The sequence below is a fragment of the Thunnus albacares genome, chromosome 9, assembly GCF_914725855.1.
Source record: "Thunnus albacares chromosome 9, fThuAlb1.1, whole genome shotgun sequence".
In the NCBI taxonomy this organism is placed as follows: Eukaryota; Metazoa; Chordata; class Actinopteri; order Scombriformes; family Scombridae; genus Thunnus; species Thunnus albacares.
Window position 1 is genome coordinate 3,796,849 of NC_058114.1, and position 24,083 is coordinate 3,820,931.

Genomic DNA, 24,083 nt, shown 5'->3' on the forward strand with positions numbered 1-24,083 from the left:
TGTCAAGTTCCTTATCCTTTTGCATAAGTTTGGACTTTGATGTTGACATAATGGAAGTCGATGTGGATTGGATGAACAAGGCTGTCTGGATATCAGCTGGATACATGGCATTAAAGACCTTTAATGATTAATCCTGATGATTTCCATACTGCAGTAACATGAACCGAAACTGATACCCTCCTGAAAGAATGTAATCAATCTTTATGACCTCATTGTCTAATATGGAAAATGAATAATGAGAAGTCTATAAAAATTTGTATTTAATGGGGTCAGACATAGAAAACCAGTGGGTTTTTTTAGCAGCAGCATATATTCTGACCCTGTACCTGCTGAATGTCTGGATACCCTTAATTAATCTTCTGGTCACTTGCAACTTGCAAAGGTCAGTACTGAAAATGTTACAATTTCACAATAATATCTCTAAATCATGAAACAGAAATGATATACAACTCTAACCCTAACCCTACCTAACCCTAACGCTAACCCTACCTTAACCCTAACGCTAACCCTAACCCTACCTTAACCCTAACCTAAGCCCCGCCACATTTGACAGATGGGGTGTTTGAGTCATGAGCTGTTCCTTTTTTTATCCACACTTTCCTCTTTCCATCATTTTGATTACAGATGCACCGATTGCAATTTTCTTGGCCAATTCTGATTTTTTAAAAGTCTGACCTGTCGATTCAGATTTTTGACTGATTCTGATTTCTTTCTTTGTAAGAATTTAATAAGAAAGAAAGATTTTCTTTCTTTCTAAAAACTATAATTGACAGCATACACAAACATTTTTTGCAACTTTCTTTTAATGGAAAATTGAAATTCAATTGAATCTTCATATAAAACATCGACTATTTAAATAACTTACATTCTTCTTAAACAAATTAAGCAAAATCAAAAAGTGCACCAAGTTACAGGACCAGGAGTGAACTTTTTTGTGCAAATAAATCCAACTGAAAATGAACTACAGTGCATCCCACTTTATCTAACAATATGATTTACTTGTAAGAAAACAGGTGCAACAGATCTGTGATGGAGATTTAAATACTTGCACTTGCAATTCCATTACCTTTTAAAATGCAGCAGACTACAGGACATTGACCTCTTTCTCTTTTTTTACACATCTCACATGTCTCTGTTTACTTAGTAATCACCAGGTCTGTTGCCAAAACCCTTGTGACAGGATGTATGCTGCTGCATACACTTTAATAGTGGCGTGAGACAGCCCTCTATCCAACACTGCAAAAAAGGAGTGAATAGAATCAACTGCACATGTCAGGGGATCTAACCTCCTTTCCTCACATCAGCGTTGGAACCCCAACAAATTTGCCCTATAACAGGTAATGGTGGATGCTGCCCTCGCCGTCTGGATGGTCTGTACGACCTGTACAGACAGTCTAATCCACATCAGCCTGATAGGCATTGCAGCAGCAGTCTTCATGTCATTGTGTTCAGTCCTTCTCATTTCTTGTGTGGAGATCAATGAAATAAAACAAGTAATGCGAGGAAATTGGGGAAACATTACACATTTTACTGCATTACATTCATCTGGCTGATATCAGATCAATATTTTCTATTTAAAACATATGATTACTTTATGAAATATTCATTATTATAGATTTATCCAACAATATAGGTTGTTAAAATAAGCTTTACCTTGACATTAAAATGCTGTTTACATGCACCCATCAATGAATCAGTATTAGTATTCTATTAATATATCCTGTATATGATATATATATCACTCTAAATTGTACTTTAAGCACATTTTGCTTGCTTTGCAAATTAAGTACTTTTGTAATAGTTTTGTAGTAAGTTAGATTTTAAATGCAGCACTTTTACTTTTAATGGAGTATTATTTTCATTATGATATTATTATCTTTAAACACTTACATACTGTTTTAAATGTATTGCTAGAATACACAAAAACTTCTGATGTTTTTTTGTTTTTTTTAACAGTCAAACAATATTTCCCACCCGTTTCCCAAGTTATGGGACACCAATTTCGTTATCAGCTCATGGAGTAGATCTTTTTTATCATTATACCTTTAATGCACAAACTGCAACAGCATATGATTCAAGTTGAGGACAGTGGTGGAATTTAACTAAGTAAATTTACTTAACTCTGCTTGTCTCTGGTATGAGTCAGAGAACATCATGAGACTTACAGAAATATGATGATGATGACAATGATGATGATGATATGAACTGGTATAAAAACTTGGAGGGGACAAAGTTCCATTTTGTGTCTTTACAGATGAATGTTTTCAAGTTGCACCTTCCTCTGACTCACCTGCCACGTATTTAGGTCTGCAGAGATTTTTTTCAAAAACATTTCTTGACAAATGAAAGCGTCATCATCTGAGCTCCATGTTGAGTCATGACTTTTTTGTTCTGTTGTTTTGTTCGTTTGTTTTTTTGTATCAGTATGATGGACATGTGGCTGTAGGTTTCTATTACCCGGAAAATGACATGCACCAATATCAAAGTTGGTCCTCCACATAGCATCATTTACAGCGCCATAGAAGTTATACATTACTGATTTTATGGTGCTGCGACCAAAGCTGAAGTGTACATAAAGAGCAAAACATAGTTAGAAAACTATTGAGTCAAGTTAACAGCTGCATGATGAGGTGAGTGGCTGTTTCTGTATTTCATATTTATAATCAATAACTCTTAATATGTCAAATATTATTAATCTATTGTCATTTGTTTTATTATCTATCAGCTCTCAATTCCTTCTTTTCTCCTCTTTTGCTCCATTCCCTCCTTCCTTTGCTTTTATTTCTTGATTTCGCCCCTTTTCTTTCTTTCTTCTCTCCCACTCTCCTTACCCGCTCAGCATATTACCATACTGCATATGTGTTGTGATATTAGTGATTTTTCTTCTCTGTCAGTGTTGCTCAGAGTCAGACGACACCGGAGGCCAAACTTGGGGCCCTGCAGTGCCACTTCACCTGGGACCTGGACTCCAGCAAGTCCAAACTGTTCCGTCTCAGGGACACGCTGGAGGACATCGGCACCGAGGAGGGAAACTGCTGGCTGGGTCACATTTACAACCTGCAGGGGTACATTCACTACCAGCTGGGCTTCACTGAAGACGCCGAGCGTTTCTTCAGCAGGGCTGCAGAGGTCTTCCAGATGAGAAACACCGTCTCAGATGAAGGCCCCTGGTTGGTGGTGCACTACGGGAACCTGGCTTGGCTGCACCACCACCTGGAAGAGGAAGAAGAGAGTCAGACTTACCTGTCAAAGGTCGACGCCCTGCTGAAAGAATACCCATCTCCATCCCAGGACGAGCTCCATCCGGAGATCTATGCTGAAAAAGCCTGGACCCTGATGAAGTTCGGCAGAGACAAAAAGCTGCTGGCTGCAGATTACTTCCAGAGAGCCATCAGGATGCAGCCAGATGTGGTGGAGTGGCACACCAGTCATGTCATAGCATTAGTGAATGATTATGAGCACTACAACAAACCACTGGAAGAAGACATCTTGGAGAAAATGGAAATAGCCAAAGAATATGATCCAGAGAACTTGTACCTTGCTGCTCTGTACCTTAAGGCATGTGCAAAGAGAGGAATTAAAGATGAAGCACGTGAGTTGGCCAGAAGGGTGTTGAGAAATCCTGTAAGCAGCTACAGTGGTATAAAACCATTACTAAGGCTGTACAGAATGTATGTATCTATGGATGAGGCTATTGAATTGGCAGAGGAGGCTCTGGAAAGACATCCAGATGAACGTTATCTGCAGAGGTGTGCTGCAGTCTGCTATGAATGGATGATTTATTCAAACAATGTCCCGGAGCAAAGCATGATAGACAGAGCAATCAGTCTCCATAAAGAGGTGATCTCTCTCTACCCTCATTCTTCGATTAAAATAAAAATATCTCTTGCAAACATATACGCGAAATCAAACCACAGCCAGGCTGAAGCTGAGCAGATTTACAAGAAGCTGCTAGAAAGTGATCTGGAACCTGCAGACAGACAGATACTTTACAACTACTATGCAAAACATTTACACTTCAATCAAAATGATAGCAACAAGTCAATAAAATATCACATGATGGCAGCAGCGATACCGCAACAATCTCCCCATCGTGAGAAAAGCATCCAAATTCTGAGGAAGATTAGAGAAAGAAACAGACACCAGATGTGTGGTGAAATAGAGGAGTTTCTGGCTAACCTGTAAGACTAAGAGCCGATAATAAAGAGGAAACATTTACTGCACTTCAACTGAACATTTATTGTAACATTATGTCAAAATCCAGAAAAATGTAGATATTCATGTTGGTGGAAAAATCTGTACATATTTATTAGTCTGAATACAGATGAGGAAAATTTGTAGAAATTTTATGATGTTTAAAATGTTTTATTTTTCTTTACACTGACCATTTTTCAAAGGACAATGCTGTTTTAGCTAAAAATTTGAATTAAAATAATATTTTATTGCATGCAGAGAAACTGTCTAATAATTAAATGATTTGGATCTTTTGTTCATCAGCTTCAGCTCATATTTTCAATAACTAGGTTCACTAATGGCCAATTTACAATTTCTAATAGGAGTCCTACAATCTAGAATGTAATTCTCAGTAAATTTGTAAACTTATACCCACATGTTTTCCTCATTGTTAAATTCTAGTATCTTTCTATTTTAACAATATTGTAGGTTCCGCTTTGCACAGATCAGCGCATGAATGTTGATTTTATTTAGACGTTTTGCTCCTGATGAAATCTGATTCTCTTCTGAGGAAGCTTTATTGGCTTTTGTTTTAATCTGTTATCATTTCTTCATCTGACAAATACAAAGACAAATTGTGCAAATAAACAAACAAACAAACAAACAAAAAACCGTGTGTCAACATTTGAGTGATGAAGCTTTTCAGTCTGATGATCGGGTTACTCAGACATCCTAAATGTCTGGGAGTGTTTCGCTAACACACACAAGGAGACAAAGCACGTCTTGTCTCCAGTTCTGTCAGCAGTTGGCAGCCAGTAAACTTGACCCCAACCTGTTTAGATCACAATTTATACTCATGCAAGTGGATAACTCTGGGTCTGAGAAGGGAAGCAAATGCAGAAGTGCCTGAAACCTGCATTCTCTCTAGTCACCAGCAGGGGGCGACTCTACTGGCTCCAAAAAGAAGTCAGATTGTATGAAGTCTATGAGAAAATGACCCTACTTCTCACTTGATTTATTATCTCAGTAGACATTTTCCTAAGAAGTTTATGGTCTCAGTCGCTAGTTTCAAGTCTTCTTCAACACAACATGATGTTCATTTTGTAAATGATGGTCCCATTTAGAGTAAAATAGACAATAAAGTAGGGTATGCTAAAAAAATATTTAAAATATTTTCAGAGATTAGATCAAAAATGTGATCAATGGTCATTATTAAAAATAATAAGCAATAAAGTGACTTATTGAGTAGATTTAAAGTAAGAATAGATTAAAATGCATTGAATAAATTCCACAAATATAAAACAAAATATATGTTAATACAACCTAAATATTTAACAAACCCCAATTAATTTTACATGGAAATTTGATTCATGTTAACTTAATTACTGGCAAAAATTTATTTAGATTAACTATGATGATTCATTTTGATGTACTTAACTTTAAATCAGTATCACATGACTTTAAATCTACTCAGTAATATTACGTGTCACTTTATTGTCTCAGTTCTATTAAGTTCAGTCTTGTCAACATCAAGTCTCCTTGTTGGCTTGATATCTTTAAAGCCATGCAAAGCATATAACATTTTTCGCCCATAAACTTCAATACTTCCATTACATGAGAGACAAAAAATGTACCGATTTCAACAAACAGAAGGCAGGTGATATGTTTGGCTGGTTAGACTTATTTGTTGACTTGTTGGTACATTTCAAAAACTCAATGAAGTCACATGATTGAATCTGAGAGAACGTTAGTTTCAGTGTTTATACCCACATGCACTAAGGTCAGTGTCTGCTTCATCCACTGAATGCTGCAGACACAGAGAAATGGCAGCACTCAGAAAGACTCTCCAGCATGTAATGAAATAAAAAAAAGAAATCTTTAACAGTATTAACTTTGGGAGTTTAATCTGAGTGACTAAATTCCTTTAAAAAAGTCAGACTTGCAGTATATGCAGCAGAACAGAACCAGCTAAGCAAGGAAAGGTATTTTTCATCCAAAAACTTTAAATTTTATAATAAAAAAGATGTGTACAATACATGCTTAATCACAACATTACTGAAGAAAGTGAATCATAAAATAACAAAGACACATGTGACTGATTTCATGAAACTAGACAAAAGTGTCAATATTACCTGAATAACCTTAAAAACATCACTATTAAGAACTGTTGAAAACTAAAATTCTAGGGTATCTGTCAGCAGAACATATTGTATGCAATCATAACACTTGCACCAGCTCATTGGGGTAAATAAAAAGATGTTTTAATAAAAAAAAAAGTAAAAATAATTTGGATTGAACAAAGAGGATGTGTATCAACTGACTGATTTCACATAATTTCCTCATTTTTATATGATGTTATTGTTTAGTTTCAACAGCCTGGCCTGTAAAATATAAGAGAAACTTCTTAGTGGAAGACAACAAAGGTGTGTTAAACCTTTCACTGTGACTGAAATGAGGATCTTTCAGTTTATTTATGCATCTGTGATCTTTATCTCTTGACTTTCATCCTTGTTTTATTGCATTACTTTCACTTGGCAGACTCATAGAAAACTGCATCTCTGCTCCAACTCTCAGTTCTTTTCAGTCAAGGCTCTGTTTGCCTCTTATTAAAGTAAATTTGGGACTATTTATTCATGTCATGCACCATAACCGTCATTAGTCATTATTCTCCATTTTATCTTCTATTTTATTTTACTCTTTTTAAATCCTTTTTATGTCATTTTATATTGTCATGGTGTGTTTCGTTTATTTCTTGCCTTTTATGTCTCATGTAAAGCAGTTTGAATTGCCTTGTTTGTGCAACGTTGAAGGTATCAAGTCTCTTTCTATTCCCATTAAAAAACTGTGTACCCACCAGGTGAATAGCTGAGACGAGATTTCAGCTAAAAGAATTACTATGGCTAAAGAAACATCAGCATTCAGATGAGGAGACAAAGTACAATCGAGAAAAGGCCAACTACTTTGTGCTTCAATTCTGTCCTGCTGTACTTACCGTTGGAGGTTGTGCACATGATAGGAGGCCTGAACTTTCAAGACAGTCCTTAAATTATTCTTGTCATTTCCTCCTCTACTGTCAAGTCTCTGAAAGCTGTAAAAGTTCTAAGCCTCATCCGGTCTACTACAACTTATTTTAACAGTTTTGTCCATAACGTCTATGGGTGATAAATACATTGTACTCACCAATATATTAATATAGTTGATCTCAGCTATTAAGAAGTCAGACATGTAAAAAAAACACGAACAGTCAGGCAATCAGACGATGTTTGTTGCAAGAAAGGGCTGTTGTAAACATCCATCACAGTTTACAGACAAACTTCCTGCTTCAACTTTGGTCGATCGTACTTGCCGTAGTTGGATTATCACTTTTAGTTAACCCCCATCATTAGATTACCTTTGATTAGTTTTGATTTTATACTAACACATGCTTATGTTTCTATTCAAGTACAAAACAAACCCAAGTTTCATAATTCTAAATGCACAGATCAGTATATAATCACACTCCTCTTGTTAAGGTCTTGATCAGTCAAGAGAGCTGAAGTGAAACCAGAACTTTCAGGTTTTGATGCTGAAGTTAAAAAAACACATTTCACTGGTGTTTATAATAATGCAAGTTACATTATCAGGATGATTATCATTATATGTTATAAATATTTGTTCCAAATAAAACAATAATTTGGATTGAACAAATGGGGGATGTACATAAACTTCCTGTTCTCACATTATATCCTCTTTCTTATCTAACAAGTAGCCTCCAGAGAACAGCTTTACCTTTAAAAAATACTAGGAAGAACGTGTTGGAAAGCAGCCAAACTTTGCACAAATAACAATTGTAACTTCATCCCAGCAAAGTAAAATGTACCATCTGAAATGTAGCGGAGTAAACATGTAAAGTATGGAGAAAGAGGGATAAAACATTAAATAGACAAGCTCATGTAAAGTACAAGTATCTCAAATTGTACTGCAGTAGATTTGAGTACTGACCTGACACTTAAAGTGAGGTGAGACAGCTGTATACCTGTAATATATTCTACGTAATGAACACCATCATTGAACAGCGTGTACAGACAGGTTGTGAGTTTCACAACATTCCAAACAATGAAACACGTATGAGTAAGGAAATTAGTTTACAGTATGTAAGACTGTTTACTCTCAAGGGGGACCTATATAATATTAGGCATGTGGTTTTAATGTTCTGGCTGATTGGTGTATGGTTCAGTTTAATATAACATCTTCAAACATTGACTATTTTTTTCTCCATCCATCCATTTTCTTTACCACTTATCCTCTAGAGGGTCTTGTGGGAGCTGGAGCCAGTCTCAGCTGACATTGGGTAAGAGGCGGGGTCCACCCTGGACAGGTCGCCAGTCAGTTAATTTAAATACATTCTCATTTAAATATTAAAAATACATTTTTATTACATTGCATTTTTTGTGCACAATGACAACAACAATATGGATGAAATTTTAAAAGGATGTGGGAAGGCATGTTGACATTGAGAGTACATTTAGGTGTTTAATGGGATGGTAAACCTATATCTAATTGTTAAATGGGTGAAAATTAATTTTAACCATATTTTACCCATATTTGACAGTGCTCCCAGTTATTGACTATACTCACATAATAGCTGACGTCAAGAGCTGAAGGAAACATGACTGATTTGATGTGGACGCAGACCAAAATAGGGGGTGTACCTGCAGTGATCCAGCTTACCAAGAGATGATCAGTGATCAACCATATAAATAAGTGATAACAGCCTTCTGAACCAAGGACTTTCATCCTTGTTTTATTGCATTACTTTCACTTGGCAGAAAACTGCATCTCCGCTCCAACTCTCAGTTCTTTTCAGTCAAGGCTCTGTTTGCCTCTTATTAAAGTAAATTTGGGACTATTTATTCATGTCATACACCATAACCGTCATTAGTCATTATTCTCCTGTTTTATTTTATCTTCTATTTTATTTTACTCTTTTTAAATCCTTTTTATGTCATTTTATATTGTCATGGTGTGTTTCGTTTATTTCTTGCCTTTTATGTCTCATGTAAAGCAGTTTGAATTGCCTTGTTTGTGCAACGTTGAAGGTATCAAGTCTCTTTCTATTCCTATTAAAAGCTAAAAGAATTACTATGGCTAAAGAAGCATTCAGCATTCAGATGAGGAGACAAAGTACAATCGAGAAAAGGCCAACTACTTTGTGCTTCAATTCTGTCCTGCTGTACTTACCGTTGGAGGTTGTGCACATGATAGGAGGCCTGAACTTTCAAGACAGTCCTTAAATTATTCTTGTCATTTCCTCCTCTACTGTCAAGTCTCTGAAAGCTGTAAAAGTTCTAAGCCTCATCCGGTCTACTACAACTTATTTTAACAGTTTTGTCCATAACGTCTATGGGTGATAAATACATTGTACTCACCAATATATTAATATAGTTGATCTCAGCTATTCAGAAGTCAGACATGTAAAAAAAACACCAACAGTCAGGCAATCAGACGATGTTTGTTGCAAGAAAGGGCTGTTGTAAACATCCAGTCAGTGTCTGCTTCATCCACTGAATGCTGCAGACACAGAGAAATGGCAGCACTCAGAAAGACTCTCCAGCATGTAATGAAATAAAAAAAGAAATCTTTAACAGTATTAACTTTGGGAGTTTAATCTGAGTGACTAAATTCCTTTAAAAAAGTCAGACTTGCAGTATATGCAGCAGAACAGAACCAGCTAAGCAAGGAAAGGTATTTTTCATCCAAAAACTTTAAATTTTATAATAAAAAAGATGTGTACAATACATGCTTAATCACAACATTACTGAAGAAAGTGAATCATAAAATAACAAAGACACATGTGACTGATTTCATGAAACTAGACAAAAGTGTCAATATTACCTGAATAACCTTAAAAACATCACTATTAAGAAACTGTTGAAAACTAAAATTCTAGGGTATCTGTCAGCAGAACATATTGTATGCAATCATAACACTTGCACCAGCTCATTGGGGTAAATAAAAAGATGTTTTAATAAAAAAAAAAGTAAAAATAATTTGGATTGAACAAAGAGGATGTGTATCAAGTGACTGATTTCACATAATTTCCTCATTTTTATATGATGTTATTGTTTAGTTTCAACAGCCTGGCCTGTAAAATATAAGAGAAACTTCTTAGTGGAAGACAACAAAGGTGTGTTAAACCTTTCACTGTGACTGAAATGAGGATCTTTCAGTTTATTTATGCATCTGTGATCTTTATCTCTTGACTTTCATCCTTGTTTTATTGCATTACTTTCACTTGGCAGACTCACAGAAAACTGCATCTCTGCTCCAACTCTCAGTTCTTGCACAGATAACAATTGTGTGTACCACATTTCACTAATGCTACATGACTGGTATTATACTGGACAGCAACAGTCTGTTTCATCCACTGAATGCTGCAGACACAGAGAGATGGCAGCACTCAGAAAGACTCTCCAGTCTGTAATAAAATAGTAAAAAAGTCTTTAACAGTGTCAACTTTAGGAGTTAAATCTTAGTGACTAAATCCCTTTTAAAAAGTCAGTTTATCAGCTTTGGTAAAGCTTTGGTAGACAATGATCTGATATTTAGAAAACCAAATTTAAGCATTGTGTTGCAGTGATCAGTAGTAGACAGAACTATAGAGCTACCACTAGATGAAATATCAATTGGAATTAGACACTTTGTATTATTAGTTGACAGTTTTGAAGGCCTGCGGTTGGGATGGTATGAGGTCACACTTTTAATTACATAAGATGTTTGGTTCTGTACATTTTTAGGTGCTTTGCTGCACACTTCACCAACGCTGGTTGCAGGGATAATTATTAGATTAACATATTTAGGGAAAAAGAGTTTGTGAGCAATATAATGGGGGAGTTAGACAGTTCAATTCAATTCAATTCAATTTTATTTATACAGCACCAAACCACAACAAAAGTCATCTCAGGGCACTTTTCACATAGAGCAGGTCTAGACTGTTCTATGTGTCAAACTTAATGTAGACACCTGTCTATATTTCTAGATAAAAGAGCAGCACTATTCCCAGTAAGGTGAAGGCCGTCCACTTTCAGTAGGTAAGGAAACTGTGGTGTATTTTCATTAAATGTCATTGGTGTGCTTAAAGACAATATTAAGCTATGCAGATTGATTTTATAAGTTTATAAGCAATAAGGGCTAGTGTGATACAATTTGTATTGGTGTAGTTATAATCTCATGAACCATAGTTAATCACAATGTACGTATAGAGGCACGGTAGAAGAATCATAATCATACACTGGAGAAATTTGAGTGTGTTTGTATTACATGTCACTTTGCTTGGTTCTGCATTAAAGTCTTCACCTTTTAAAAAAATACTCTCTGGAGGAGATCAAGAAATAAGGGTGTAAAATGACTAGAATAACTTATAAAAAAATAAAAGGCCAGAAGACAACTTGGCAATAATGGTGTAAAATGATTCCCAATACTTGGAAATTGGATATAATCAAGTAGAATTGAATATGTCAGTACATATCCTCAAACAGCTCAAAACCTGTTTTGAAGAGTTTTGACCAACAACAAGTGACGGAGATAAAAGTAACATAATAATTGGTCAAAAATTAGGGAGGGTGGATGATAAGGTGTGACCTATGCCGACCCAAGGGAATAAAAACAATGCTCCAAAGAAAAAACCTTCAGAGCGATTTGGTTCGTTGTAAAAGTGCTGATTGCTCCCCTTTTTTGCCGGCATTAAAGAACACTTTGCTGACTCCCTTTTTATTTTCAAAAGAGGGTTTTTTGCTCTGGTACATTTTTCTGCAACAATTTGACACAACAAAACAAGGCCATTTAACAAATCCAAATCCCTGCTCCTCACAGTAACAAGCCAGCTAGTGGTTCATTGAGATGAGCCTACTGTACATCTCATCAATTACCCCACACAGGTAAGGGACCTGAGACAATTAATCAATACTGACACATCTTTCTGGCCATCTCAAATGTCCTGACATCTTTAGTAATCTCATACTACTTCATCCCAGCAAAGTAAAATGTACCATCTGAAATGTAGTGGAGTAAACATGTAAAGTATGGAGAAAGAGGGATAAAACATTAAATAGACAAGCTCATGTAAAGTACAAGTATCTCAAATTGTACTGCAGTAGATTTGAGTACTGACCTGACACTTAAAGTGAGGTGAGACAGCTGTATACCTGTAATATATTCTACGTAATGAACACCGTCATTGAACAGCATGTACGGACAGGTTGTGAGTTTCACAACATTCCAAACAATGAAACACGTATGAGTAAGGAAATTAGTTTACAGTATGTAAGACTGTTTACTCTCAAGGGGGACCTATATAACATTAGGCATGTGGTTTTAATGTTCTGGCTGATTGGTGTATGGTTCAGTATAAAATAACATCTTCAAACACTGTTGATTTAAATACATCCATCCATCCATTTTCTTTACCACTTATCCTCTAGAGGGTCTTGTGGGAGCTGGAGCCAGTCTCAGCTGACATTGGGTAAGAGGCGGGGTCCACCCTGGACAGGTCGCCAGTCAGTTAATTTAAATACATTCTCATTTAAATATTAAAAATACATTTTTATTACATTGCATTTTTTGTGCACAATGACAACAACAATATGGATGAAATTTTAAAAGGATGTGGGAAGGTATGTTGACATTGAGAGTACATTTAGGTGTTTAATGGGATGGTAAACCTATATCTAATTGTTAAATGGGTGAAAATTAATTTTAACCATATTTTACCCATATTTGACAGTGCTCCCAGTTATTGACTATGCTCACATGATAGCTGAGGTCAAGAGCTGAAGGAAACATGACAGTCATTTGATGTGGACGCAGACCAAAATAGGGGGTGTACCTGCAGTGATCCAGCTTACCAAGAGATGATCAGTGATCAACCATATAAATAAGTGATAACAGCCTTCTGAACCAACTAGCGGGTGTAGCAGGCTACTTCTAACCCATATCTATGAAGCTGATAACCACTGATAACACCTGTTCAATCAAGTCATAACAACTGAAGTGGGTGTGACACAATGATGTGCTGATTCCCCAAGTAGCAAAAGAGGAAGTGTCTGAAAGGTCATACTGTGAGAATCTAGTTCCTCTGTTTTTTAAGAATGCATATGTCATAAATTTATTCAACACCTGTACAATATAAAAAGGTGCAGCAGGGTTGATAAGGTGTAGTATCACTGTCCAGGAAAACTAATCTACAGTACTTATATGTTCATCATGATGAAGCTGATCCTCTCACTAACTGTAATCTGGGCGCTCTTCAGCACAGGTAACTCTACTTATTCTTACATTGGAGTTTCTGCAGGTTCTAGAAAGACAAATTTAAAACCTTTCAGAACTTAACTATATATATATATATATATATATATATATATATATATATATATATATATATATATATATATATATATATATATATATATATATATATATATGTGTGTGTGTGTGTGCGTGTGTGTGTGTGTATTGTATATGTGCACAAGTAAACAGTCTATTAGTGTATATTAGACAAAGCAACAATAAAAAGAAGAATTTTCAGCCTATGTAGACCGTCAAAACTTTGTAACCTTGAATCATGTGACGTGATCATCATTTCATTGACTATTTTTTTCTCCTCTATTGCAGCTGGAGCTCTTCGATGTGCCAGCTGCATAAATGGGTATTGTTTGCCATGGCAACAAGCATGTTTCTCCTCACAGACAATGTGTATAACAGCTTCCTTTCGAGGTAGTCATTTCTTCATGTTTTATAGTACTTTTTTCGTGAAATACATGTACTGTAGAGTTATGTTTGCCTCAGTCAACATTAACAAACTGTGCTTTGATTTTGTAGTCAGTTCATCTGGAACTCAGACACAGCAAGTCTTAAAAGCGTGTGCATCATCCTCCCTGTGTCCAACCACAGGCTCTCAGACATATTCAGCCAACCTGGGTGGTTTGAGTGCAGTTGCATCTGTCCAGTGCTGCAACACAGATAACTGCAACTTACGAACTCTACCTTGTGAGTACAGAAGGATTTTATTTAATATAGGAAAAGATAGGGTAGGCAAGAAAATCACCATCCCACTAATTTCTTACATGTTTGATTTTAATTGTGTGACACTGGAATATTATGATTATAATTATTATAATCATATTATAAAAATATGTTGTAATGTTTGTCATTATGTATACATATAGCATGTCAATATACAATATATGTCTTTAAAATAAATTATATAATTCTTTTCTGTTTCAGTCCCAAATGTTCAGGCGAGTAACAGCCTACAGTGTTTCTCTTGCAACCCCATCACCGGTCAATGCAACTCTCCATTACAATGCAGAGGAGAAGAGGAACGCTGCTTTCAAGCCAGTTGTGAGTCTTTTTTGTACAAAATGAATGAAAACTGTCTCCAAATGTGTTTCACTACCTCAAAGTATTCCACACATTCCTACGTGGGAGTGATCTTATGGGCGTTCCCCATACCAGAACTAAGATCTCACCTATGGATTAGCATCCCAGAGGTCAGGGTGGATATTCAAACAGAACCTTAAAACATATTTTTAGGCATGCTTTTATGTAGTTTTAGTGGCCTCATAACTATTTATAGGCTTTTTGTGTTTTACTATGATTTAGGGTGTTTCCTGTTTTTACTAAATTTTATTTTTGTCTCTTGTGTTTTATCCTTTGGATTTTTATTGATGTACAGTAAAGCACTTTGATTTGCACTCGTTGACCTGTGCTATACAAATAAACGTTATTATTGTTATTCTTCCTGAAATTAGCTCACTAACGACAATATAATTTGAATAGTAAAACTGTGATATTTCATCTGCAGTGACAAGTAGAAAAGGCACTTTCTCAGCCTTTGGCTGTGCATCGACAAACCTGTGTGCAGCTGCTGCCCGCCTGGGTAATCTACCTTTCCTGCGAAGTGTTGGTTACATCAGCAGTGGACCAACCTGTTGTGGGACCAGTTTATGTAATACTGTCCCACCACCTGCTCCCCCAACAATGACCACCACCCCAATGACAATGACCACCAGCCCATCAACAGTGACCACCACCCCAATGACAATGACCACCGGCCCATCAACAGTGACCAGCACCCCAATGACAATCGCCACCGGCCCATCAACAGTGACCACCACCCCAATGACAATGACCACCGGCCCTTCAACAGTGACCACCACCCCAATGACAATCACCACCGGCCCGTCAACAGTGACCACCACCCCAATGACAATCACCACCAGCCCGTCAACAGTGACCACCACCCCAATGACAATCACCGCCGGCCCATCAACAGTGACCACCACCCCAATGACAATCACCGCTGGCCCATCAACAGTGACCACCACCCCAATGACAATCACCACCAGCCCATCAACAGTGTCCACCACCCCAATGACAATCACCACCGGCCCATCAACAGTGTCCACCACCCTAATGACAATCTCCACCAGCCCATCAACAATGACCACCACCCCAATGACAATCTCCACCAGCCCATCAACAGTGTCCACCACCCCAATGACAATCACCACCAGCCCATCAACAGTGTCCACCACCCCAATGACAATCACCACCAGCCCGTCAACAGTGACCACCACCCCAATGACAATCACCACCGGCCCATCAACAGTGACCACCACCCCAATGACAATCTCCACCAGCCCATCAACAGTGTCCACCACCCCAATGACAATCTCCACCAGCCCATCAACAGTGTCCACCATCCCAATGACAATTGCCACCAGCCCATCAACAAACACCTCCGCTGCAGCAACACAGCCAGCCAACACTACAAATGCTGCAAATGATGCCTGCTGTATCAGACTGGGTATGATCCATCTGCTGCTGGGACTTCTAATTTATACCTTCTATTAGAACACAGAACATAAACACAAATATGGACAGAGCCTCTATGAAGCCACCCAAAGGACTCTGACAGGATCTTTTGAAGTGTTGACTTGTGTTTACTGCTTATCTTTAGTTGGCAGAAATTTAGGAGACAGGGTCTGGGAGAAGTAAGCAGTAATGCAACAGACACACATACATGTACATACAACAGAGGGAAAACTACCTTTTCACAGCTTTAACTTAATTAACTATTCCCTGGGAATTTTCTCTCAAACCTCTGTGTATTGTAAGTGGATTGAATGTATTATTATTTTATTACTTTCTTTTATGGTAATACTCAATTTTAGAAAAAAAAGTAATATCTGAAATTAATGAAATAATCAATGGGAAGGTCTGAGAGGCTGGGGTTGGGGAGGCCAATAATTTTGGAGGGTTTTTGTGTGATGTACATGAATTTCTTCCTATTGGAGGCAGTTAACATGGTGAAGAAACAGGGGGAATAATAGAGGAGGGGTTGAATTATACTTTGATAGGGCAGCAGCAGGAGGAGGTGTGGGGCAACAGAAAATGCTGGTATTGAGTTTGTGGAAGGCAGAGAATCTTTGTTGGTAGCTTTTGTGGATGTCAGTGATGTCTTGTTCAAAGCTCAGTTTATTGTCCAGAGTGAGTCCGAGTTATTTGAAGCTCTCTACCAGCTCTCTACTAGCCGTGGTTTGGCTCAAATTTAATCACTGTCCTGAATTCATCCGCTACCCAACCTGTAACCATAATAACATTTAAGAGCACAGCTGTCAAAGTTTATTTGTTATGAAGTTTTGTAGAATGGGACGCAGCAGAGGAAAAAGAGATGGAGAAGAAAAGAAAGAAACCAAGCGAAAAAGGAACCAACACCTGAAGAGCTTAAAATGATAGAGGAAGAGAAGGATGAGATTAATACAAAAAAGGCAACAAAATGGGCAGTTAATATACTGAGAGACTTTTTATACCAAAAACAAAAGAACACTGATTTAGATACATAGCTACTCTGCGGTCATGCTTAACGACACCTTGTGTGAATTTTATGCCTGGGTTCAAGTTATATGAGCATTAGAGATGGTATCAACCGCCATATATCACAATATATATAATATTTTGTTATCTGCTATAGTTTAATTGAAATAAAAATGAACCTGTGAAATTGATGAATTAACACACCAATAAAAGATCACCTGTTTGGTAGCCTATGTCTCTTATTTAATCTAACAAATTTAGCGAATGTCTATGAAATGGAACTGCAACTCACTTGACTACAGCTTATCAACAGTAAAATGTTGTCATTGCTTTGGGTCAAGATTTACGGGCTGCCAACTGCTGAGAACACTGGTAACAAAGGCAACAAGATGTGCTTTGTTTGTGTGTGTTAGCCTGAAGATTCCCAGTGATTTAAGATGTATGAATAACCCGATCATCAGACTGAAATGTGAGGTTCGTTTTCACTTCATTATTCAAAATGTTGACATACACACTGTTTGTTTCTTTGTTCATTCATAGAATCACAAGAGATGTGTCGGCAGAGCCAATAAAGCTCCCTTAGAAGACAATCAAATCTCATCAGGAGCAAAATATATAAATAAAATTTGGAAAGAATTCCAGTTTGTAGGACTCCTTTAAAAAAATATAAATTGGCTGTTTGAAGTCCTTGAAGATTTGGGTTGAAGCTGATGAACAAGAGATCCGAATATTTTCATTATTAGATAGTTTCTCTGCCTGCAATAAAATGTTATTTTAATTCAAATTTTTGACTAAAACATCAATGTACTTAAAAAATTAGTCAGTCCCAAATTTTCCATATTTGTATGTATGCAGATTAATGAGAATGTACAGATTTTTTCAGGGCATTATTTGTTGTGTTTCAAGCACAGATGGCTGCCTCTGTTGTTCTCTCTCTTGTGTTTTCACTGTTTTTGTTATATTTGTTCTGCCTTTTGCCAATCTAAAAAGATAACTTTTACGAAGGAAGAACTGTTAAATATTCAGCAGCTTGCTCCACACAATTTTTCTCCAGTCTTCACAAACACAGAAAGTTTTGTTCTGTAAAAATTATCCTCTTTAATACAGGCTCTTAGTATTGCAGGTTAACCAGAAACTCCTCAGAGGTGCATGTCGAACTGGTTTTAAATGTGGGATGTGCTTCTCAGTCTGCCATAATATTTAAAAGCAGAGCCACAGACTCTGTTTAAAAGGGTTTTTTTATAATATTGACTTTATTGAACAAACTAACAATTATAAAGTTGGACCACTTGAAGTTGGACAAACTGTTTCATCACGGTCTCAGATTTAATCCATCCATACAAATGAAATGCCAACAATTGTCCAGCAGATGTCACTATTTTGACTGTATCAATGCTTATGAACAGTGAATCATTTTCAACACAATTGCTTCACATTGATTCGGTGCTTCAGAAAACTTTGTTTCCTCCACCACTGCAGACTGGAAACTTTTATCTAGACAGGCAGAAACACTGTTTTCCAGCCTGGTATCAAGCTACTCTTTAAGTACCTCTCTATAACAATAAATCATTATCACTTAACAATAAACCATGAAGATGAAGACATACAAAAAGATGCTATTTATTAAGAGTTTACAGTCAGAAACTTCTAAAAACTACTCTGGCAATGTAAGCACACCAACAATCTAATCTGCAAACAAGCCAAATATTGTGTGTCATCACCTTTTTGCACAGTTTAAAAAATGATTGAGAAGGGTTTCCATCAATATATGATGAAGATCATTGAAAGGTTGCAGTTTGTCAAGGAAATATCTTTAATGCTTGCAATAATGGACTCATCACAACATGATGAGAACCCCCAAAGTCAAGGAGTGCTCTCCCTTTATACTCTTACAGTGGCTATAGACACACACACAAGACAGTGCAAAGTAACTCTTTATTTGGTTTCCCACATCCACAGTATAGATAAGTTCATTTCCACCTCTCCTCTTAAAAAAACAAGTTACACAACATAACAACTTACTTACTAGGAAATTAACACACACACACCTATTGTTGCATAAAGGCACAAGCTAAGCAGAAGATCACTTGTTGTTTAAAATCACAATTTCATCCACAGTTCTTTATTTTTCTTTTCCAGGTATTGAATCTTTAGTTTTCACAAATATTTGTGCCTTGTTTCAAGAAAAGTAAAAATGAAATAAAAATGTACAACAGAGATTGTGTTTGAGGTCATTTGTGCAAAAATATAGTCCATATGAATCCAAATACAGAAAAAAATTCCAGTCAAAATACTTTAAAGTTCAAAATTTGTTGGTTGCCCTGTCATTTTGTGGGATGGGATGCTGCTGTTATGATTAAAATAATTATTTAGCGAGCTGAAACATTCAAAACGTTAAAGAAATCTCACTGTGTAAATGAATGAGAGGATGATAGCAAAAGTAGCTGTGTAATGTCTGAATAAGCCAACTACATCTACTTTGTTAGTTACTCTTTGTTCTAATAGATAATAAGAGTAATGAGTCCAAACAGCAAAGGGATCACATTCAGTTTGACAGACTAGCCTGAGTTACAGAAGCTGCTTTCACAGCATTTTGGTGCAACACTGAATTTAACATGAATAGGAACAGGCAGGAGTTCCAAGTGAGAAGCAACTTTACAGAGGTTTGCAGAGACACATCCAAAGGAACGAAATACTGCGCCCCTGTCTTCACTATCTACCACTGTGGATGAGAAAATCATTGTTAGACAACAGTTTTTAAAAGTTTCTCAAATTTAATCAGCAGGAAATGGCCACTTTGAAGGCAGCAATAATATGTTTTGAGACAAAAAATAATTATGAGGGCTCACCAGTCCCATTCATGCAGCGGTCCTGCGCTCCCACACACTGTGATGTCTTGTTACACACAGAAAAAGATTGATCATCACAGGTGAAACACTGCAGGTTGTTTTCCTTCTGAACACCAGGGTCTGAAACAGAACAGGAGACATGGTAGACACTGTACAAGACACAAAGTGACTTATTGTTCTTCACTGTGACCAACATTAGACTTTACTTACAAGAAATGTTTTGATTGTTGCAGCCATCTGTGTTGCACACATGAACAGTTGCAGATATAGCATCAAAACCAACATTGAATGAATATGTGTGCTTTCCTTCACTGAAAAGGGAGGATGGCACACACAACCTGATGGTGTCCTTAGTGACGTTCCTAATCTCATTTTCTGTAAAGTGAAACACACACCAAACACTGTAACGCAGAAATCCCATTTAAAACTGAAAAAGTGAATGACATTAAGGAAAATCTGATTTCTTTTTGTACTTTGTACAGATACCTTGATAGGCAACAGTTGCACACAGGTCAGTAGAGTTACATGGAGTTAAGGTCTGTTGCTTTATGTCAGTCCCATGACCAACCCAACACTCAAGAGCTTCAGCTGCAATTTATGAAATAAATCAGGGTGAGTTGAACAATCAGCATGAATCCTGTTTGTCATATAAACACAGATACAGTATGCAAAGTTAATCTGATGAGAGACAACCCCAAATTACAACACACAATGACAGAATGATATTTATGCCAGCCTTTAGGTGTACAGTTTTCTGTCATGGTGACGCCTGCATTATCTCTCTTTCAGAACAGAACGGCACTATGTAAAATGATGTTACATGGGACATTTCTGTGGCCAATAAAGAAAAACTTAGTTGACATGAGTGAAAAACACATTAATATGTTGACAGTGAACTTTTTGTAACTTGATAGCTCCTTTAAAGATGTTTCTTCATTATGTTGATGAAAAATGAAATCTGTACAGCATGAAGTTTCTTTATAAACATATTTGCTGTTGCAAATTAGTCTTTTTAGTGTTTTTATATTATTTTGTATATTTCTGTGGTTACTAGATGGTATAAAACAAAACATAAATGATGACGATGATGATGATGAACCTGAACTTGCTATACAGATGATAAAATAAATAAAACATAAATGATGATGATGACGATGATGATGATAAACATGAACATAAGTCAGTACCTGGCAGACAAACAGCAGAGATAAAAAAAAAATTAGTAGAGTTATGAACTACCTGACATGACAGGTACCTGCAGAAATGCTGTTTTAAGAGTGAGTGAGGTTACCTGTGCTGGAGAGTGTCCAGATGAGCTTCATCATGATGAGTAAATCTGCAGATTACAGGAAATATTTTATAGTATTATTATAGTGAACCTGTATTTAAAAAGAGGAAGTTATGGGAAATGAAAACTGTTTTGCTGTAAACAGCTGCAATACACAGTTCAACAAGCCATCAACTCCTCATCTTTTTCACCTGCAGTAATGTCAGGATGAATATACATATAAATTATTATCATTTATAATATAATTGTTAATTATATCACTATCATTGTGTAAAAAAATATATTTTGAGAAATTGGAAAATCAGGATTGGTTAAATAAATGACACTGTAAAAACAAACAAACAAACAAACAAACAAACAGGTTAGATTTTGTATTCAGAGCTATTCAACAGTAAAATATGTCCAAATTAATTTACTCATTTTAATATAGACCGACGTACTTCAGGCTACTGTAAGTTTGTACAGTACGTTGTATAATGCTGGAAAAAAATATGACAAAATCTTTGAAGAAATTCCAGTTCCATAAAAAGTTTAATATTGGATCATAAAATGTGGTGGACATTCATAAGTGAAAGTCTGATAACACCTACACCTCAGAAATTAGACGACATGATACAGATTAGAAGTTAACCTGAATAGAATCAAATGCAACCAAAATATCATTAAATAACTATCATAAATTATAATGAAAACATCAAGGCCTTCAAGGCATCAGATTCAACATCAGCCTTCAGCATCATTATCAATAGATTTTCAGAATTATTTCAATAAAACTCACCCAGTCAAAATTCAACACACCCAGTTCGTCAATAGAAAAAGGAAAATGTCTCCCAGATAACTGTTACTCTTCTTCTCTGGTCAGAATGACACTAACACTTCTTAAACTGTTCCACTTATACCTCCACCAATGATGGCTCAACCTCTTCACTGTTTGTTTCAAAGCCCAAAAGGCATTGCTTCACTTTTCTAGTGGAAATTCAGCTGTGATGCAAGGCTTAATCAGTTTACATCCAACTATGGTACATACAAACCATTGCTTAATGAAAGTAAGACGTTTTTTCAGCATGGCTATGGAAAGTTGCATTTTCTCACAGTATGAATGAGCTGACACAAAAGCATAGAAACTGTGGTTATACTGTGACAGTTGCGTGAAAGGTAAAGAGAGCTAGGCTATTTAATAAGTGGTTTAATAAGTGATGTTTATATGAGCGATTGTTATATTGATTTTATGAGCAGGGAAGTGGCAGCAGGAAGTCGTGTGAAATCAACCCGCTTCAATTCCATGTATGAGAGATATTATGACACCAATCCAAGGGTGTAAGGTCATAAGGGAAGAAGTCTGCAAAGCACTCACTGCTGGGAATTTTGTTTCTTGTGAACGCATGGTAATAAATGAAACAAATTAATATAGATGAGCATATTAACATTTTAAGCAGCTCAGATCTTCTTTCATCTGGATTTTGCGGTCCAGACTGTGGGACGACGATGTTACAATAAAACTATAAAAGTGAGATTTTGAAAAGAGGATATTACACTTTTGACCTTGTCAGTGTTGCCAGAGAAGCTGATGTATGTTAACACACCAGAGTGATCTTACACACTGCTCCTATCAGTATGAAGTGACTGTCATGGTTCTGTCCCAGTCTGGCTCTCTGTCCCTGCACCAGTCCAGCAGATGCCCTCAGACTTTTTCCCTGTTTGTGAAGTTGATATTAAAGTTTGCTTTTGTGAAAGTAAACATTGTTTCATCATTTATTTAACCATGCCCAATGTTGTCCTTATTTGAGTTCCAACTGTGAGAGGCTTTGTTTACTTTGACTGCTAACAGGTTGATTTGGAGATTCCCTTTTCCTCTGTATGTATGAAGTGTGTGGACAATGCAGGATTTCCCCATGGGAATCTCCTTGCTTCATGCCAGTTGGTTCAATATATGTAACTTAAGAATGTTATCCAATCAAAATTCAACACACCAAGTTTGTCAACAGAAAAAGGAAAATGTCTCCCAGATAACTGTTATTCTTCTTCTCTGGTCAGAATGACACTTACGCTTCTAAAACTGTTCCGCTTATACCTCCACCAATGATGTCTCCACCTCTTCACTGTTTTATTTAAAGTCCAAAGGCATTGCTTCACTTTTCTACAAGATCCTGACAGTACAATTATAACAACAGTCTGCAAAATGTGTTACTAGAACTAAAGTGACAAGTTTAATTGACACATTGTGTACGGTTGTGGGTTATAGTTTAAATTTATCTAGATTATGTGTATGTGTGTGTATGTCCCTCTATTGTCCAGATGCACTTCTGCCATCTGAATTCTGGTTTGCAAAACATTTAACACAACTGCAGACACTGAATACAGATTTCACATGAGTGCTCACAATAGTTCTACTAGCTCACTAATCATGAGCTAGTATGAAAGAAAGAGTGGAAATGCAGCTATGATGCAAGAATCAATCAGGTCATCTGACTATGATGCATGTGAATGAATGAATGAATGAATAGTTTATTTCAGTCATACATAATAAGGAACAAAACAAAAAATTGTGTGGGTATGAAACTGACAAAAACATCATACATGTTTATACCGATCCATTTCACACAATAAAAAAACCACGCAATCAATGACCGAAAAAGGAATAGGCTGAAGTCCAAGGCTTTTTTCCTATCCTATACAATCCATAAAATAACCCAGAATATCAGCAGTATGAAATAATTTACTCAAAATTATTATTTTACATCTTTATCATTTTATGTCATAATCCTTGATTATTTTACATTTTAAGGCTTTTTTGAAACTCAACAGAGAGATACACAATTTTAAGTCATCACTAAGACCAAACCACAGTTTGACTCCCAAAACTGAAACATATCTGTATTTTACATTGGTTCTCACTTTACATATTTCAAAGATACACA

General features: G+C 36.4%; 1 protein-coding gene across 1 annotated transcript; it reads left to right on the top strand.

Moving 5' to 3' along the window:
- Positions 1 to 2,886: 2,886 nt before the first annotated feature.
- Positions 2,887 to 4,185, top strand: LOC122989028 (interferon-induced protein with tetratricopeptide repeats 5-like; the record flags this gene model as incomplete). The annotated part of the gene is made up of 1 exon (XM_044361704.1): positions 2,887 to 4,185. A coding segment is annotated over one exon (1,299 nt), but the record flags the coding sequence as incomplete, so codon positions are not given.
- Positions 4,186 to 24,083: the final 19,898 nt, after the last annotated feature.